This window comes from Corvus kubaryi, unplaced genomic scaffold, assembly GCF_017639235.1.
Source record: "Corvus kubaryi isolate FWS band 111438036 unplaced genomic scaffold, C.kubaryi_AGA036_p1.0 132, whole genome shotgun sequence".
NCBI classification, from domain to species: Eukaryota; Metazoa; Chordata; class Aves; order Passeriformes; family Corvidae; genus Corvus; species Corvus kubaryi.
In genome coordinates this window covers 11,369,769-11,390,637 of record NW_024580666.1, presented here as the reverse complement: position 1 = coordinate 11,390,637, position 20,869 = coordinate 11,369,769, and the positions used below count along the sequence as shown (strand labels likewise).

At 38.6% G+C, this 20,869-nt stretch overlaps 1 protein-coding gene across 2 annotated transcripts in view; it reads right to left on the bottom strand.

Annotated features, from left to right (window-relative positions):
• The window catches only part of DOK6 (docking protein 6), a 255,270-nt gene that overhangs the window by 57,893 nt on the left and 176,508 nt on the right, over positions 1-20,869 (bottom strand). For both annotated transcript variants that reach the window (XM_042032484.1, XM_042032493.1), the window contains exon 6: positions 10,616-10,754. In XM_042032484.1, the coding sequence (XP_041888418.1) occupies positions 10,616-10,754 (139 nt within the window). The remainder of the gene's footprint in view (positions 1-10,615; positions 10,755-20,869) is intronic.

The following is a 20,869-nucleotide window of genomic DNA, read 5'->3' as shown; positions in this document are numbered from 1 at the left end:
AACTATTCCCTTGAGTGATATAAAGAATTCCTAAACAGAGTTACTGCAACAGAGGAAGGCCTTCTTGACAGGAGACACAAAATGATGCTATAATTCAAAAGACTGATGAAAAGCATGTGAAAAATACCTTTTTCAGAAGTTAATTCTTTGGTGAATAAGCACCTGACTGTGATTCAGGATTTGTTTTGTTATTGTTTTGTTTTTGTGCCATGCCTAGCATACAGCTGATTACTCTATGACCTTGGGCAATTCATACACAGCTGAGTTTGGCCTTAATTATTTCTGTGCCTCATTTTACTCATTACTATTAATATTATAATAATACCTGTCTCCTGAGAGCATGGGATAACTTCATCAGCTATTATTTTTGCTAATAATAATAGAAGCTCTATAGTTACTTCATTTTATCAGAAACAGTTTTCTGAAAGCAGCAGATTTGAGATTAATACTAAATTAAGCCCCCTGGTGAGGTGGTTTGAGGATTATTTTTTAGTAATACTTAAGTCAGCATAACCTGCTTCTCTGTTGAGAGAGTTCAATGACATGAACCTACCAGCATAGTTATACAACCAAGTTTGCTTGAAGTCACACAATACAAAAGAAAACTTCCATATGAAATGCTTCTCTGAGGTTAGTTAAGGGGAGGGCTGGGCTTCAGTCAGACATGCAACAACCACCACATAGTTACAGCAGCCATTCCTAATTTACAACTTATATCACCCACAGCTTTTAGAAAATAAGACTGCTAAACAAATTATCAATTTTGTTTAGGGAAAAGTTCTTTGGCTCTTCATTTTCTGCATTTCTGGAAACAAATATGGATTTCAGCCTGATAGCGCCTCTCCAGCTACTTTCTTAGCTCTGTAAACATGCAATATTTTGCAAAGCACAAGAAAAGTGAAAAAAAAATTACATATTTTCTCATGTCACCAACATTCAAAACCTTTTATATTCAAATGCAACTTCATAAAGTTGAAATAAATGATATCTGACTTTTAAGAAAAAGCTCTATAAAAAGTGAATGTAGATATGTAGACGTGTAGATAGGTGGCAACAGGGCTTTTTAAAGTGCTTACATGCTAAATTCTCAGGAAGGTTTGCATCTTTGGATACCTTACTATGAAAACATCTTTGCCCTGTTGCATTTAGAAAAGCTAACCAGACCGTAGTGACTTAAATAGAAACCGTCACAGTTCAGCCCAGCTGCATGCAAACATATAACTGAGGTGAAGAGAACAGGGAAAACAGTGTTCATAGGAGCCATGCATGCAGCTTCAGGATGGATTCATAGGATGGAGCAGGATTCATGCAGATAAAAAGTTGTATCATCTCAGTTGTGAGACACCTTTGCAAAGCTTTTAATACAAATTTTGGTTGAGCTCATAGTTTGTATTAGCAGGAAGGCAGATTTCAATCTGAGTCTTAGGTAGCATGATAGACAAAAAGTTAAAAGAACATGGTAACAGTATACAAATATTCCAGAATTTTTTAAAGAGAAGAGAAGGAGAGTAATTTCTAGGTAAGGATGCACATTCATGTTCTAAGGTACTTGGGTTTTAATCCATAGGAGAGATTTAGAGTACCTTTTTGCATTCAAGATCATCCAGCCCTATAGCTATGGATAAGAGAAACTTCAAAACTGTGTCAGACAAAGGAAGAACTGAATTTTTCCCACCATACTCTGAATGAAAACCCTCATGACTACTACCACTTTGAAAACATTCAAAACTCCAGGGCAAGTTTAGTTTCCAAATGGCAAAACAGCATTTAAATTACATCACCAGCTACCAAAATATTTGACACACTCTTATGTAAGGATTTCCCAGCTCTGCTCTCACACCTACCCACGCCACTTACCTACATACCCCACAAACCTTTATGTTGTCTGTAGTGTTTGTGACATGAGGAACAGCTCTGTCCCGCCCCCATCACTTTGTAGGAGCAGCTGCACAAACCCTTCGTTGCCATAGTAAAGACTTTCCCTATTCCGTGGTTTCATTCAAACACACAGCAAAGATCCAGGAACACCAACCACCTACGGAGTTCCTTGGAGAATCTGGGCTTTACACCTCATCTTTACACCTCTTGTAGCCTGCAAGGTGCCATACAGGGGCACAATGAAACCCTGCAGTTCACAGAGGAAGAGAGGTAAAAAAGGTCCTGACTCGGTAAGGAAGGGATAAATGGGAGAGTCTAGTGGATGTGGGAGTTTGAATTTCATCGTGAGATGAGGTATTTTCTTTTAGAAAGTGAATGACACCTTCTGCATAGTTTTTGAATGCTGCTGCAGCATTTGATTATGACTAATAGTCCCTGGAAAAATGAAATAAGTCTACATTCAAGACAATATTTTCTTTAAAATCAGAAAATAAAAGAGGTCCAGTTGAAAAAATGATGAACTATCACCCAGTCTGAATATCCATAAATTTCCTGCTTTCTTGTAAAGCAGTGAATGTTGGAAACAGACTTGTGATGTAAGTGTAGGGATTACTTCATCCAAGTACACACAGTTTTCTGAGCCTAAAGGCTAACAATGAGTCTGGAAAAATTCTAAAAAAATTCTCATAGAAATCAGAGTAAAGAAAAATGTCATTATATACTTAATGAACCAAGAACCATATGGAAAATTATGCTACTTGTGGGAATTTGGTTTACAAAACTAAAACCCAAAAGTACACAGATTCTGACTTATGTGAAAAAAACCCAAAACAAACTCAAAATTCTTGGTGTTGTTGATCTTGGCAAAATTTATAGTCACAGACAGATTGACCACTGGAGTGTTCCACTGTGTCAGGGGAGGCTTAGACTGGACTCTAGAGAGCATTTCTTTTCTGGGAGAATGGTCAAACACTGGAGCAGACTTCCTAGAGAGGCAGTCTGTGCCTCAAGGTGGTCAGTGTTTAACAGGCATTTGGACAATGCCCTCAAAATTGTGCTTTAACTTTTGGTCAGCCCTGAAGTGATCAGGCAGTTTGACTATATGACCACTGTAGATCCTTTCCAATAGAAATATCCTATCCTATCCTATTACAGAAATAAACTTCACAACACCCATGCAAGCCAAGTAAGCAATTCGCCAGCTCTGTATTGCAATAAAGCAGCTAGGTTTTTACAGGGTTATAAAATTTCTAGACACACATTATACAGCAACACCACACATAGTTTCAGACAGGAAGTATGGAACAATATTGAGCTAAGTATGTATGACTAACTGACCTGAGGCTATGCTTTAACTTGCATAAAGTACATGAGTTCATGAATCATCATATGTATTCAGAATCTCAGTACTTGATCTTATACATAATTTAGGAATAGAAGAAAACATACTAAGAGACCAATGTGTCATGACATGGGATCATCCATGGATGAACTGTAGAATTTTCTTCTCCTGTTTCTCCTTCAGGAACTGAGTCAACTCAAACACACTTAGGCAGAGTTACAACATAAAAGAGCTTTGTTATATTAAGTAAATTTGAGTGGTGAAATGAAGCGCAAAAGATATATAAAATGTATTTAGCTAAATATTTCGTGTATTCATTTGGTCAGCAGCACCCACTAGTATCTCTCAGAAATTCCCATACTTCACAACTTGAAATAGGAGGTGATAGGCGCACCATTGCAAAAAGACATCAATAACAGCTGTTAACCTGTCAAAGCTCTGAAGATGTAGTGGCAGAGGTAGGATACTTCAAACCGAAACTGTCATGTTAAAATTAAAATTGAGAATATTTAATGTGTTTGTTGATATTTGATCCTGTAATGTTTGATGAGTATGTGTTTAGGTTGTGACCAGGTTCAAAACACATGAAGATAAAGATAGTACAGACTTGTTTACAGAGCAAAGAAAAATTAAAAGTTCACTATTAAACTAACGCTGTTATTCCCTCCAGTCTCACAGTTGTTTTTATTTTCTTATTTTAAGACATGTTGTGGGTTAGCAAGCATAGTCCTGGAAGTGATTTTCTTGCAAAGAGGTGCTTACAGCTTCCTCTATGACCTAACAGAACCTATCAACTGGCTAGTTTGAATACTGAGAATTTTTTAAGCCACTTAAAATTTTGACCGCCTCTGTGGTCCACATTTAAGAATGGACAAACCCCAGGAAAGGTCTCTCTTGCTTCCGGCTGGGGGACAGGTAACCTGAGGGGGGCCCGTACAGGGCCCAGTGAGCCTGGGCGGGGCCCTGCCAGGTCTGAGCTGGGACCTGCTCAGCCCAGGCCGGGCCGGGACACAGCCATCCTGGAGCCTGCAGCCCTGTTCCACCCGCAGCCCCCCAACAGCCCTGTTACGTGCAGACAGCGTGGCCCGGCTCCCCCACCCCCCCACTCCAGTGCAGCCGAAGATTCAGCTGAAGCTGCCCCGCTGCCCGGCAAAGCTCATGTGACCAACAGCGATAAGCGAATTCCAGCTGCGGGGCTGGGTGAGATTAACCCTTTTAGTGCTGTAAGTTTCCTCTGGAACAGATGGAGCCTGCAGACATTAAGTAAAGAAGGAAGAGCTCAAATCCTGAGGGGGGAGAAAGAGGAGATGCTTAAAGCTGAAATTTGGTTCTGAAGCTATGGTGGTGATAGACTACGATATATCAGAGTACCTGTTGTAATTTCATGAAAGCATGGGGAGCGGAGTGTTCAGCTTGTACTTGTGAGCAAAAGCACCGGTGCTGGAATAAGCAAATGCCGAAGCAGCTGTAATTTGATGAGAAGTTTGAACAGGGAGAGATGGAAGTGATGAGGACTTGCTCCAATCAGAAGGAGAAGACCTCTGTTCCTAGAGATACTCCCAGAGATAGTCCTAGAGATGAAGATGATGAGGACCCTTTTGCTCCCAGGGAAGGGGGAGGGCCTCTATTCCTAGAGATTAAGATGCTCCCAGAGATGGGTGAAGAGAACCTTTGTTTTTGAACAGCTCAACCTTAAAATGGTACCCCAATAGCTCAAGATTGGACCCTCGAAAGCAGTTGTGGGAAAAGCTGCAAGTTGGGGGAAGGACTCTCACATGCAAGTAGAGAACCAACTTGGGCAGCTGTCTCGCTGTGATACTGAAGCCATGAGAGGACCTCTTGTGGAGATGTCTCCATAGCACGAGCAAGAGAGACTCCTCTCCCTAAGTGAACTGAGCAAGATTATTATGGAAGTGGTAACCTGACTGAAAATCTCAAGGGTTGTCTTTTTACAGTGGGATAAGGGGGAAAGGTGGGGGGAGGAGAAGTGTTCTGAACGTGTGGTCTGACTTTTTTTTCCTTCCTTTTAGGTCTGTTAATAAACTTCTTTATATTCTTTTAAGTTTTGTGCCTGCTTTGCTTTCTCCTAATTCTTATCTCACAGAAGGTAAATAAGTAAGCAATGAGTACTTTGGACCAAACCACTACACTAAATTGGTGTTTCTGCCCGGTTTCAAAGTGAACCCGCTACAAATTTACATTAATATTTTTAATTCTATTTACATTCTTATTAATACTCTGTCTGACAATACTGTAATTTATATTTATCCTCAGACCGCTTTTATGAAATGCCTTCTTCATTCTGTTCCATATAAGAAAAATGACTCCCAGGCTTATTTTTTAACCACCTTCCTATTCAACCTCTCCTTAACCCCAGTTACATAGCCTGATATTTGTATTCTTTGGTATGTTCATTATTTCCCTCCTAAAAATGTATTTTAAAGAAATAATACATAGAAACTCTTTGATACTATGTTCTTTTTTTTTTTAATGACAGAAATCTATCATGATGACTCTTTCATTTATATTAAGTTGAATTTTAAAGACAAGACTTGTAAATAATGAGAATAGAAATATACAGAGGCAGTGTTTCATAGAGGTGTTTATCTCCCAGGAAATGTTAAAAAGATCACAATCTAAAATGGCTTTTAGCTCTGCTGTCTAAAGTAAAACAAATGTTATAGAAAACTTCCAGTAATAATAAGTTATGAAACTTGGGCCATTATAATTTATTCCTGCATTTATACTTCAGTTTTACTAATGTTTGATTAAGTTCAGCTGGCTAACATCAATTATAGTGCTATCTTATTTAGGCTTATTTTTTTGCACATTGTAAATTTTTATTCTTTTGAGATTACATAGTAAGTTTTTACTGGCAGCTCTTGAAAGAAGTAATTTATAGGGCTAAAAAGGTATAAGTATTTCCTCAGACTTCCTCCCTCATATGGGTAGTCATAACATAGGAAATCTACAGCTCTTAACCTCCCATTTTCTACACTTGAACAACTGTGAGGGCAGAAGCTACATCAGGAGTGTTTTCAATGGAAGTTGAGTGGCAGAGGATCAAAGCTGGCATTAGAGAGGAAAATCAGAGATTAAAATTCCAATGCTATGTTATCCTGGTGTAGAGGTTAGATAGATGAGGGCTGCTAAGAACAACTGTTCATATGCTCGTGTAAAAAACCATCTGAATACAGACTCTTTAAAAAAGGATCACCAAACCCAACATCATCTCCTGATGGCAAGGAGGAGGATACTCAGTGTTCTTGTAGACAAAGCATTTATGGAGGATGAATTATTCTTTTTCTTTCTCTCCTCAGGACAGGACAACTGAGAAGATCTAATGGTTCACTGCTGCCTCTGTAAACCAATTCAGTTCAGTAAACCTGCAGAAGCCTGCTCCTTTTAGGTAGTTTTTGGGTTTTTTTTGGCCAAACTACCAAACTGAATTGGCTCAGTCAGATAAGAGAAAGGAAGTGAAAAGAGCTTGCAGTCCAGTCTGGGGACAGGGAAGAGATAGAGCTGGCTGTTAGACACCCAAACATGCATCTTCCATGCTCAGCATCAGGCTACAGCCAGTGGGGGGATACAGGCCATTCCTGAGGCTAATACTTTTTTTTTGCACAGTAATTTCAAGATTAATAATCCAACCAGACTTCTAAATACTACACAGGAAAAAACAAACAAACAAAGAAAGGGTCAGAGGGCAGAGAGGGGGAGGGAGAGAGGAAAAACCAAGAGGTTTGTTCAGGTGAAAAAAGGAAAGTTGCTGACACTCTCATGTGGATAACACACAAAATAAAAGCATGTAAATAGAAAGACTGTCATTGTTCTTTTTAATTTGTTATCTTGAAACTAAAAGCACTAAAGACCACTGCAATATTGCCCTCTCTCCCACAAAACAACTACAAAACAGAATTATCATCGCTATTACAGTGATCCATCAAAAAAGCAAAGACTGAAAAAAGTGAATATTCAGGTAACAATTTCCCTGAACAGAATTTCAATTTAAGTACTAGCATTGGCCCAAACTTGTTATTGTCCCAAACAAAGCAAGCATAAAACACTATCACTCTGCCAGCGCAACATTTCAAATTCAATCAAGAAAACCACCTGAGCTAAATTAGATCAGTGTCCACTTTGCTGAATTTTTTAAATAAAATCCAGTCTGCTTTGATCTCAGTAAAACTAATAACCGGCTCAAATCCACACCTATGCCAGTGACTACTGATCTCATATTTCAGGTCTTTCTTCCAGTGTTACAATTCAAAGGGAAAATAGGCAGAAGATGAAAGTGTGCACATGATTGCCTTCTTAAACTGACTGGGCTTCTGCTTGAGGTGTCCAAGAGACAGATTTGGTACTGTACAAGCTGCCACAGAACGTTTTTGCTTCCAGTCCCTGCACCTTCAAAGGCAATGGGAAGAATTAGTTTCCTTCTCATGTCTGTCTCTTATTAACATAGTTATCCAACATGTTACTTGGCCTGAGCAAAAGATTTTTTAGCATAAAAATGAATTTATTGTTCAGCATTGTGGAAAATAATTTTTGTGTGCAGGTACCTCCATAAATGGAGTAAACGTGGCCTGTGGCTGTCTGCAATACTTTTATCTGACAACTCTCTGGCGGCAGTAACTAATTTTATCTTTTTTCTTTACCAGAATTTGTTTCTGGCTTCTTTTTTTTGGTGTGTTTTGTACTTAGTTTTTTTTGCTATTTTCGTATTATCAAGATGATGTACTTTCATATTTACTATGAAAGGTAATCATAATCTGTATAGTTCATCAAGGTTGCTCTGGTAGAAAAATTCACTTTAATTTGTTTTATAAGCTGTATTCACTTCTTATACTAGATTCTAACCTATTATAATCTGGTAAAAGCTAAATGAAACTTCAGTGTATTCATTACTTAAAATATGTTAACATTTAGGATAGAACACAAATATACACAAGAGTCCTTTCTAATAAATGACTTCTAACGATTGGAAGGAAGAAGTAATGATTACTGTTGCATATATTTTCTTTTTCTTATAGATAATGGATATAGCAATTCACATAATATATAATGGATATAGCATTCATATAATAATAATGGATATAGCATTCATCTTTCTTTACTTTTAAGAAATTCTTTCATTTTCATATATATATATACATACATATATATATATATATAAGATTTAATTCAACACTGTTAAACTTGAGCTGTTCATTACAGAAAGGGTCAGGAAACAGCAAAAGCCCCCAAGTATAGATCTATAGATAAAAAAATCAAATGTCAAGCTTTGAGAAGACCTGAAAGACATTTATGACCTCTAAATCCCTGATTTAAGATATTCTTTTGCTTGTAGTTAAATTTCCAATCTTATGGAAAAAATACATATAGGTATTTGGTGAAACTGTTGGAATTAGATGCAATTATATTTGAGAAATGCTATATAATATGTACTTAGTCTATTTGGTATCTTTAGATTTTGTTTCTAATATGAATTAAACTCAGATGTCGCAGATGACACATGTTCAGCATCTCACCAGCTCGGAGCAGCAGAGTTTCGAAATCCAAACTAACATTAGTTTATTAGTTGAACCATAAAATCAACAGGTTTTTCAGCCTCTTTTACACAGCCCACAGCAGCCTATGGGGGCCTCTACTGATCTCCTTGTGCAGATCAGAGAGCAGCCTCATCCAGGAGACAAGTACATCACATCATACACGGCGTGGCTGATGAGTCATTTCTATTTCTCATCCTGCTCTTGCTCAGAGTTTGATATTACAGACCATATGGCCACAGCCTTCATAAATGTGGTTTCAAGGAAGTCATCTGATGGCAGAATGGAAATGGCTTTGCAAGCAGCAAAGCTGCTAATTGGCAGGTGGAAGAGCTGAAAGTGATGGTTCTGTAAAAGGAAAATCCTGTATGATCCTGGTCTGAGCATTTATTACGGCAGCAGGAAAATGTTCTAATTTCTGTTACTGGTGTAGACACTTTAAAAGCAAGCACATTATAAAACAATGATGCTTTTTTCCTGTTTTTTTCCTATTATTCAACCACTTTTTGCCCAGCAGAATGCAGTGGTTTTTTGCCAGCAGTTCTACTGTACATAGACTTCCAATTATTCTACCTTGTGTTGGACTTTCCAGCAATTGCTCCTTATTAATCTTTATTGCAAACTCTCCTCTTCCTGCATTTCCTCTGCAAAGTTTGTGCATCTCAACTATTATGCAAAGGTTCCTACTTTGTGTAGTTTTATGGAAAAATCCATCTTCCTTTTTTTCATAAACCACAAAAAAAGGGCCATTTTAATGGCTTCCCAATTCAGATTCTCATAAAGGACATGCAAAGTCTGAGAGGAACATTCAACATAGCAGACTTTTGACATGGAAATCTAAGTCTTTTTCTAGTTTATTTTTCAGTGAATAAGGAAAATTGTATCTCTGTCCACGGCAGGGGACGTTGGAACTAGATGATCTTTAAGGTTCAGTTCCATCCCTTAACATTGTCTGATTCTCCAATATCTGAGGAGTAATTAAGAACAGTTGAATATTGGGGTCTCAGGTTGCTCCTTGCAAGACCCTTTGTCTCAGGAGAGTGAGAAAGATATTTTGACATTTGGTGGAGCATGGGGAATAGATGCATTTAAGTCATGTTTACATGACTGTAGGCATGGACACTATGGATGAGGAAAGGAAGGAAATGCCACAGTTAACCTAAAATCTCTGTCTAGGGAAGAAGATATGCAGAGAATCATGGTCATCTCAGAAGAAAAGCATGCAGACTAGGTTCCCTGATCTGCAAGTCAGCTTTCCAGAACTATCATTAAAGACCATCTCTACTTCTAAGCATGCAGGGTAAACATTTTACTTGCTGTCTTAAAAGAACTCCAAATCTTTCAATAGTAGTCACTTAAACACAGCTTGTGCAAACTGGAAATTCTGAACTAAAAATATTAAAATAGTTCTTTTTGAACTGATATTGCATTGCTACTTATAGTGTAGAAAAAGTAATTTCTTTCAGGGGTTAAGAAAAACAGAACATGTCACCTAGAAGTGTTTATACTGGAGTTTTTTTCCACCTTTGAGGCCATGAGAAGCAATTAAAACTCATTCATCAGTAGTCAACACATAAACTAAAGGTTTAATCTCTGAGTAACAGAGCCAGAATTTCAGAGAAGGTGACCATGGATCTCATGTCTAACGGCATCCACCATTCCAAAAAGTCCCCTACAAAAGATCATTCTGCAGCACGCACTGAGGATCCCTGACCATGAAAATACATAAATCTGAGTCTGTTTTGTCTTAGCCACACAGCTGATACCATCGTTACAGTTGGATCCACCAAATTTGGTTTATTACCAATTTTTATAAGTTTAAATACTTTTGGTGAAAGGACCTTACCCTTGCCTTCTGCTCCATTTCCATCATTAATCTTTCATGCTGCTCTGCTATTGCCAGTGTTGCGGAATGGACCTTCTGATATATCATTTCTCCTTCCCGTGTTTGAAAGGTGAACAGCCCTTCTCCTGTGTCACACATCCTGCAGAGAGATTTAAGCAGAATGGAAAGAAAAAAAAAAAAAGCACTGTGTAATTTTATCTAACTATTATAAGAAGTGCATACCTTACAGTAGCAAATGCCAACTTTAGAGATGTAGTTAAACTCTGAAATTCCAAACATCTGCAGTTATTTTTACCATCAGAGAGAGACATATTCCAAGAGATGGGCAGAACTTCATTAACATATTTTTTTAAATTCCGTTTTAATCAACATCTGGATAGTTAAAAATAAGCTTTACCATGGAATAAGAACTTGAGGTAATAGAGTCAGTTATTTCTGCCATTTTTTCCTAATGTCTGCACCAGTAAGTGGGAGCTAAATTTAAGTCTTTTAACCTGTTGATGCCAGAAATACGTAGTACATCATGACTTTGAAAATCTGACATTTTAAGAGAACACTGAGCAATTAAAAATGCTATTATGGTTAATCACTACAGAGAAGTATTGAAAGACAGCATTAAAAGGGTTAAATTATTACTACCTCTGTCAGTACATTTTTGTGAGGCAGCATCCAAAGCTATCCTGATAATTAGAAAAGCCATTCAGTCTATTTGAGAATAGGAACAGTTTCTGTTGTAAAAGAAGATTAAATAATGAAAAAAACTCCAGAAATAAAATTTACTTTCTTCTTTTGAGAGAGCCGCTGCTGTTATCCTTATCTGTGATATCAGTGAGGCATTGTTCTGAGGAAGAAGAGTGGTACGTAGTAAATACAGTGACAAAAAGGTCTGGGAAACACAGGAAATAGGAGTAGGAAACAATGTTAGATTGCTGTGTGACCGTTACTTGGAGGATGTACATGCTGTTAAACAGTGGCGCAATTCAATGTATTTATATTAGTAGTTCCATTATATCATCAGTATCTGATTTATGTATTTTTTATAGACTTCTTGCAGTTTTAGAAACGGAATTTCAAAAATCCTTTTTATTTGGTCTGATACCTCCTGTAAAGATTTTCAGTTATTGGTGACAGAAAGTTTTTGACTTGAGTCACTGATGCATAACATGCATCAACAATAGAGAGATTTTGATTTGCCTTAAAATACCATACTCCTTTAATATTTTGGATGTTTACATTATTTTTAAGGAAATCAAATTTTGTTAATATCCCAGTATCTTCAGCATGATCCCAGAAAGCCCAAAACATACAGAATTTTAAAAATTTTAGAAAAATGTGTCCCAAATTGTTCAACATTCAAATGGGTTTTTAAATATCGTTATCTTTAGAATTTGCATCCCAGATTCTGTATGATTATTCACGAATTAAATTTTACAAAAAAAATTCCCATCAAATGAACATATCTATACTATTTTACTTAAATAATAATTTAAATATGTCTCCTACTATATTCTATGCATGCACATACACACACTGTTATACTGCAGCTTTTTGAAAATACAATACTTTTTTTCACGAGACTTATCTTTTTGTCAAATTAGAATATGGCTTCCCAAACAATTTCATTTTAAAAGTCATCTAAACAGGACTGTTGTGCTATATAAGGGACTACTGAATGTTCAGAAGTTGCTTTTGATTTCAAGGTTGACCAGTGAAAATAAAACCTTATTAACACTTAAAAAATCTTTTCCTGTTCACTGGAGGAGACACGCTACTGTGAGCCTCCTACAAAGAATTTATGCATGTCTGTGTTTGGGAAGAACAGGAAGTATTGGAAGCAGTAAACAGAGGTGCTTCTGGAAAACACCTGGTGAAAATACTTTGTAGTGATCAACTGAGGTATTGAAAAGAAATTCATAGTCTTAAGAATATATGATTAACAATATTATCCATAATTGTGGAATAATACCAGCTTTCTTCATTGCAAAACATATATAAAATACAATCCACTTAATAGGTAGGTATTATTTAAACTGTGTTAATGTGATGTGCTAATTAAGAGATTAAAAAAAGAAAGCTTTTGTATTAGATTCCAGTGGAGATCAAGATCCCTGCTGTAAACATTTAAGATGTGTTATATCCTTAGCCACAGTCCTCCGAAGAGCTTCTGGTGGAAATAAAATGTCCCCAGAGTTTTGTGACATTATGGCAACAGCCTTTCAGATCCCTCAGGGCATCATATAGCCAGTACTCTGCTCTTGTGTAAAGAGATCTTAATAAAATTCAAACGGCGTGAAATGGAAAGTCTGGGAAAAAGGATGGGATTTCAGAAATGGAAGGAAAATATGATCTTTTTGTTGGTTTCAGAGGATAAAAAATCCTACAGGGATAAAAACAAGGAAGCAGGCAATGGGGCATGATTAACATTCAGAACTTAGCTGCCTGTTTTCACCACACAAATCCCAGCCACCAGCACTGCTGACCAGAGTAGGGTCTGTCCCTGGCTGGAGGCACTGGTGCAGGCTGTGGCACTGCCCTGGCACCTCACCCACTGCACAGGATGCTGCCTTGCTTCCCAGCCTCAGCAGTGGTGGACATGTCACACCAGTGTTGGAAAGCCATTGCCACCAGCCTCCCCATGAGGGCTTCCCTGGCTAATGATGGATGGTATGCACACAGCTGCTTAAAATTGGAGGTGAAGGAGAATTATGGGCATCATTTTTTAAAGTGCTGAATTCCCCTAACTCAACTTGAAGTTTAATAGGATTTAATGCCCCAAAGAATGAAGCAGTTGTTACCTGGCACATCTGAACCAGGTAAAAGCAGCAGAAATTGTTAGCATAAAACTTCCTTTCTTCTATTTAAACTTCTTATTAATAATCTGTCTCCTAAGGGGATGAATCCCTTTGCCATAGTGAAGTTTTCCTGTTCATCACCTCAGAAGATTATTCCTTTACTCAGGTGAAAATCTGAGTTTAGACTTTCTAGTCTAGTCTAGTCCAGTCTACTCTTGGGTATTTTCTATTCTATTCTATTCTATTCTATTCACAAACCAAGATCAATAGCCTCATTAGGGTTAGTTTCAGTCCTAGAATAAGGAAACATAGACTAAAATAGAAGCACTCCTAAGTATGATGAAGATGGGGACAGGGAAAAGGTACTCTCCTAAGTTTAAGGGTTTTGCCAAAAAAGCAGAGGACCTTTACATATCCGGCCAACAGGAACAGACAAGCCCATGAGCTGAAACAAGACTTCTTGTCTTGTTCTATTTATAGCCCAAACAAAGCCAGTAGAACAAAAAGCTATTTTCTCTATGGTCCTTATAGATGCCAGATAACTGTCCTTATAAAGCTACAATTTCAGGTTTAGCCTTGCTAATGCGTTGGATTTTACAAGTCAAAATGAAGTAACTGTGGGTAAAGTCAAATTTATCTGTGTTCAAAGCACACATGGTGGATCAGCTGCCAATTTAATAGCATTTTCATAACTTTTGCATGCCCTAAAATCACTTTCAAGAAAAGGCAGGACAAAGGTCTGGGCCTCTTTTTTCCTGGTACTGTCACAGTTAAGCAATACAGTCCTACTCAGCATGACCTTCACTGTTAAAAAAAAAGTCATTGATTTTGTATACTTCAATTTTTTTATGAGATACTTACAGTCTGCGGGTGCTTGAAAATGCTGATCTATTTCTGTGGTTTTCAACTTTAAAACAGGGAAGTCATTAACCTATGCTTTAAAATATTTAAGGATTCAATGCATTAATATGTATGAAGTGCTTTGACTGAAATAGAAAAGTGCATTATTTTCATATATTGTTACAGAGTGATAAAACTGGACAGACAAGTGACAGCACTAGATAAACAGTGCCGCAAATAGTTGCAATTTTTTAATTATTGAAATACTGCAACAGCTTTTCACAACCATCACCATTACTAGATCTGGCTCAAGGGCCAGAAGAAAGAATAGAGAGAACGTGAGAGCTCAGCTTTTGGCCGTGGGCAAACTGGATTCAGAGATCAAGAGTGAAAGTTCCAGCTTTTATTGAAGGTAGAATTTTTGTTCAAGCCAAAGAGATTTTCCCGTCACCACTGACAGACTTTTTCAACATTTCCCAAATTTATACAAAGGTTTCCAACTGCCTTTGCTCACTATGTAACTTCAGTCTTTTAGATTAGAATCAATACTGTATATTAACCTTGTAGAATTCCCTTCAAAAGGAAACGTCATTGACTTGACCACCATTTACAAAAAGTACTTTTTTCAAAATAGAAGTTCATGCTGTCATGTTCTGAAATATTTTAAAAGTTTAGCAGTGCAATATTCAGCAACTGCATGAGAAGACAAGAATTTGACATATCAGCTTCACTATTTCAGTTAGGGGTAAAATGTATTTTCACAAAAATTAAGGTTGTCTGAAAACTGAAATGCCCAGAAAAATTATTTCTTTGTTTTAAAATAAAGGAAAACTTACAATTGTAAGTAGAAAAACTTTAGCTCTTAATATACCTACACTACATTTAATTTTTAATGAATTTGAATGAGTTCTTTTTACCAACAAATAATTTAGGATTAAAGAAATAATGGCTGATTTATATACTCAAAAGTGTATCAAATTACATACAAATAACTAAAAAGAGGTAAACGTCCTCAAATAGAAACCGAAAAAAAATCATAAAAATGTTTACTGTTAATAACTAATTGCTACTAATAATTATAGCTATTAATAACTAATAGGTAATAAATAACTACCTTACTTAAGCATTCCTAGTTCTTGAAATAGAAATAGACTTTAAATTCTTAAATGAGAACAGGTCATGAATATGTAATGTCCACTAACCAGAGTGCTAAAAGTTAACAGTACCAAACTGGGTGTAATTGCTGTTGCATGCTCCAAAGCTAGTGTGTGGAAAATGGTGTCCTTAAAAGAGTGGAGCTGTTTACTCAGACACTTCAAGGCCCAAAAATTAATAAAATCACAGGGTCACAGAATTGTTAGAACTGGAAGGGGCCTCTGGAAATCATCTAATCCAAGTCCCCTTTCCAAGGCAGGGTCGCCTAGAGCAGGTAACACGGGAACTTGTTCAGGTGAGATTTAAATGTCTTCAGAGAGGGAGACTCCTTGACCTCCCTGCACAGCCTGTTCCAGCTCTCTGTCACCCTCAATGTAAAGAAGTTCTTCCTCATGTTGAGGTAGAACTTACTGTGTTTTAGTTGATGGTGATTCGCTCCTCGTCCTGTCACTGGGCACCACTGAAAAGAGTCTGGCATCCTCCTCTTGGTGCCCCGCTATGAGATGTTTGGATGTATTGGTGAGGTCCCCTCTCAGTCTTCTCTTCTCCAGACTGAACAGGCCCAGCCCCCACAGTCTCTCCTCGTAAGAGAAATGCTCCAGACCCCTCATCATCTTTGGGCCTCTGCTGCACCCTCTGCAGTACCTCCGTGTCTTTCTTGTACTGAGGAAGGAGAACTGACACAGCACTCCAGATGTGGCCTCACTAGGGCCAAGTAGAGGGGCAGGATCACCTTCCTCCATCTGCTGGCCACACTCTTCCCAATGCACCCCAGGATCCCATTGGCTCTCTTGGGTGCAAGGACACACTGCCAGCTCATGGTCAACTTGTCACCCACCAGGACTCCCAGGTCCTTCCCTGCAGAGCTGCTCTTCAGTAGGTCAGCCCCCAAAGTGTGCTGCTGCTTGAGGTTATTCCTCTCCAGCTGCAGGACCCTGCACTTGCTCTTGTTGAACCTCATTAGGTTTCTCTCTGTTCAACTCTCCAGCCTATCAAGGTCCCACTGAATGGCAGCAGAGCCTTCAGGTGTATCAGCCACTCCCCCAGTTTTGCATCATCATCAAACTTGCTGAGGGTACCTTCTATCCCTTTGTCCAGGTCATTGATAAACAAGCTGAGTAAGACTGGACCCAGTATTGATCCCTGGGGAATGCCACTGACTGCAGGCCTCCAACTGGGTTTACTCCTCTGATCACGACCCTCTGAGCTCTGCCTTGATCCACCTCACAAGTGCTTAGTTAGCTAATGCTTATTTCCTGTATGACAAAGAAGGTAGTCAGATGCCACATATGGGACCAGACCTGTTACTTCTGAGTAGGAAATAAAAGTCAGACTCTCTTTAAAGCCTTGAAGCTGTGGCTGTCAGTTATGAAAAAAACTAATTAGTATGCAGTATCTAACTCTGAACTGAGACACTTATTTCTTGTGTTGCTACAGCTTTGATTTTCTAAAAAGTGGTGGAAACTTGCAATTTTGCTTCCAATTTAATTAGATTATCAGTGAAGACACACAAACACTATCTCTCTTGTGGATATCTAACTTTTGTTCTTTCCTTGTTTGTTGTTATCTTAACTTGAGCTAAGCCATTTTGACAGAAATCCTGTTTGTTCTTTGTGTGCAAGGACGATACACACAGCATACACTAAAGACAGGCCAGCTAACCAGCAGACCTCACTACAAAATGAATACAAAGCTTCCCTGAGGGTCCAAATTCTTTGCTCATTCCAGCCTTCAACACATGCTAGCTTGCTTCCTGCCAAAGTTGTTCTTTTCTGAGAAAACAACAACAACAAAAAAGTAAGGAAAGCAAATAAACTCTTTGTGGCAGGAGCATATTTAGATAAAAAGCTCCCTTTATGCCTAGGAATGCTTATCAAGACAACTGAAAAATAAACTATGCATGTTTTTATGAAATTGTAAGTCAACATCTATGTTGAAAGGATAGAAAAACAAAGGCAGGAAAAAGGAAATTGTTATAAGAATTTCTAACTTACTACAGAACAGGCAAAAAGGGATACTTTACATGGAGAATCCATAAGGAAAATAGGTAACTTCATGAACAGAGTATGTGTGGGACCTAGGAAAGTTCTATGGGTGAAGTAGAGAGAAGACAATTAATAGAAAATGTGCACAAAGTGTAAATGATTCAGGTATACAACTTCGACAGCAGACATGGTCAGAAAGACCCAAAGCTGGGACGACGTCGGTGAAAGCAGGGAAGAAGTCCAGAGAAAAATCTGTGAATGGGAAATGAAGATCATCAAGGTGAAGCACAGCAATGGTACAAAGTGCAACATTCAGAAGGAGTAGACAGAGAATCTGAGTGTGGTCTGTTACACATTCCGTATGGGAATAATGAGTAAAAATGCCATGCCTTGCTGTCAGCATTTTAGAGTTTTATCTGGAGTGTCAAAAGGCTATCCTGGCAATTTTATGATCTGAGAAGCAAATCACAAAAATGTTCTGATACATGGGGTGTCTGCCTGCCCCCCTTAATCATGGTTATTTATTGGCAAGAATATGCAAAAGAAAAAGCAATTATGCATGCTATCTACTAATTGACAGCTATAGACATTCCTCCATGACACTTATTGTCATGTTTTTGCACTTAAGCTGAGGTGGGAAACTTTACACTGCTCTTGAATATGCTTATGAGATATAGAGAGTGGAATATCCTCGAATTTGGCCTGAGTTAATACAGGGAACTTCGAATATTATCACACCTCTGCTAAGACTCAGTAACTTGATCATGAAGCTTAGCCCTGAAGATTTGTTCAAGGTCAGATCTCGTGCTTCTTGAGTCATCCTCAGTGTTTTTGACTAAATACACTAAGGGATCACCATGCTATCAATGTAACTTTCCTACTAAGGCCATTTATAGAAACATTTTGCAATTCTGAGAAGGAAAATGTTCACAGATGGAGTGGAAATGATTGATGATGATTTGCTGCCAGGTAGGCGGAACTCCACCACTCAGAGGAATCCAGCAGTCCTTCTCTAATATTACCTAGACGATCTTAATGCATTCTGAGTTGCAAATCTTTTAAAGATATTACATGCAGTCATGGTAGCAAAAATCTTATGTGCTAGTCAGATGAATACATTGCTAATCTTTCTGAGCAGAGATGTGATAGCTTACAAATTTTCCCTCTTATAGGGAGAGTTGTAGGGGGACTCACTTTGTGAGTAAAGAGTATTTTTCCACTATAAGATTATTTCTTTTTCTGCCTAAACCAAAACCTATTTAAGTCACATAATATACCAGAAACAAAAATTTTCTCATGAAAACATGTTTTTCTTTGTTTTGTCACATAGGACAGATTTCTGTACAGTACTGGTGGTAATTATGCCTCTTGGGATACTTTTTTTTCATTGACTATGCTGCCTCTACGGCCACTGTCTCTGTGATGCCCTCTGTGATAGCACATTTAGACTACTGGGGCATACTAGGGACACCAACCCTTTCCTGCATGTCACATGTTTTCCACTTTTTGTTTAATGGAAGTGCAGAAAGCGCACTGTGACTTTGTCTGGACTACATCAATGATTGCCCACTAGCATTATAATCCTCTATTTCATTTCCACAGGGTTTACCCCTGTCTATCATAGGACACAGTGGAAAAAGGTAGATTTTAGTTTTTTTCCTGAGGTTCAGTTTTGATAAAGAAGGAGGATTCTATCTGGGACTTATTTCAGACAACTTTTATTTGTGTCATGGGTTAGCATAGCTATGGAAGTGATTTTCTTGCAAAGAGGTGCTTACAGCTTCCTCTATGACTTGACAGAACCCATCAACTGGCTAGGTTGAATACTGACAATTTTTTAAGCCACTTCAAAAAGCTTGACATGGCTCTGTGGTCCACATTAAAGAATGGACAAACCCCAGGAAAGGTCTCTCTTGCTTCCAGCTGGAGGACAGGTAATCAGACTGGGCCCATTTGGTCCAGCAGGGCCAGGCCAGGACCTGCTCAGCCCAGGCCGGGCCGGGACACAGCCATCCTGGAGCCTGCGGCCCTGTTCCACCCGCAGCCCCCCAACAGCCCTGTTACGTGCAGACAGCGCGGCCCGGCTCCCCCACCCCCCCACTCCAGTGCAGCCGAAGATTCAGCTGAAGCTGCCCCGCTGCCCGGCAAAGCTCATGTGACCAACAGCGATAAGCGAATTCCAGCTGCGGGGCTGGGTGAGATTAACCCTTTTAGTGCTGTAAGTTTCCTCCAGAACAGATGAAGCCTGCAGACATTAAGTAAAGAAAGAAGAGCTCAGATCCTGAGGGAGGAGAAAGAGGAGATGCTTGAAGCTGAAATTCTGTTTTAAAGCTATAGTGGTGATGGACTATGATATACCAGAGTACCTGTTGTAATTTCATGAAAGCCTGGGGGGTTGGAGCGTTCAAACTGTACTTGTGAGCAAAAGCACCTGTGCTGGAATGAGCAAATGCCGAAGCAGCTGTAATTTGATGAGAAGTTTGAGCAGGGAGAGATGGAAGTGATGAGGACTCTTGCTCCAATTGGAAGGAGAAAGACCTCTGTTCCTAGAGATACTCCCAGAGATAGTCCTAGAGATGAAGATGATGAGGACCCTTTTGCTCCCAGGGAAGGGGGAGGGCCTCTATTCCTAGAGATGAAGATGCTCCCAGAGATGGGTGAAGAGAAATTTTGTTTCTGAACAGCTCAACCTTAAAATGGTACCCCAGTAGCTCAAGATTGAACCCTCAAAAGCAGTTGTGGGGAAAGCCACAGTTTGGGGGAAGGGACTTTCACATGCAAGCAGAGAACCAACACGGGCGACTCATTGTGTTACTGAAGCCATGATTGAACTTCTTGTGGAGACGTCTCCATAGCATGAGCAAGAGAGACTCCTCTCCCTGAGTGAACTGAACAAGGTCATTATGGAAGTGGTAAACTGACTGAAAATCTCAAGGGTTGTCTTTTTACATTGTCAATGGGAGAAGGGGGAAAGGTGCGGGGAGGAGGAGTGTTCTGAAGGTGTGGTCTGACTTTTTTTCCTTTCTTTTAGGTCTGTTAATAAACTTCTTTATATTCTTTTAAGTTTTGTGCCTACTTTGCTTTCTCCTAATTCTTATCTCACAGAAGGTAAATAAGTAAGTAATGAGTATTTTGGACCAAAACACTACACTCAAATTGGTGTTTCCTCCTGGTTTATGAACTGAACCCACTACAATTTGGTTGCTACCAAGCCATCCATACTCTTATCATTAAAATGTTCTTGTTTATATTAATTACTTTGATATATCAGAATAAAATTAGCCAGTGCTAAGGAGTTAAAGATAGTAAATAATTCTCAATGCTGGTTACAGTATAAAAAGCAGAAAATCGGACTCAGAGTCATGCATAAAAGATGGAATGTGGAGACTGATGTGCAGTTATGAAATATGTCTGTATATAATACCAAACATGCTGTGCAGAGGCTCTGTTTTCTATTTCCTAGATCCTAGAAACTAAGCTAT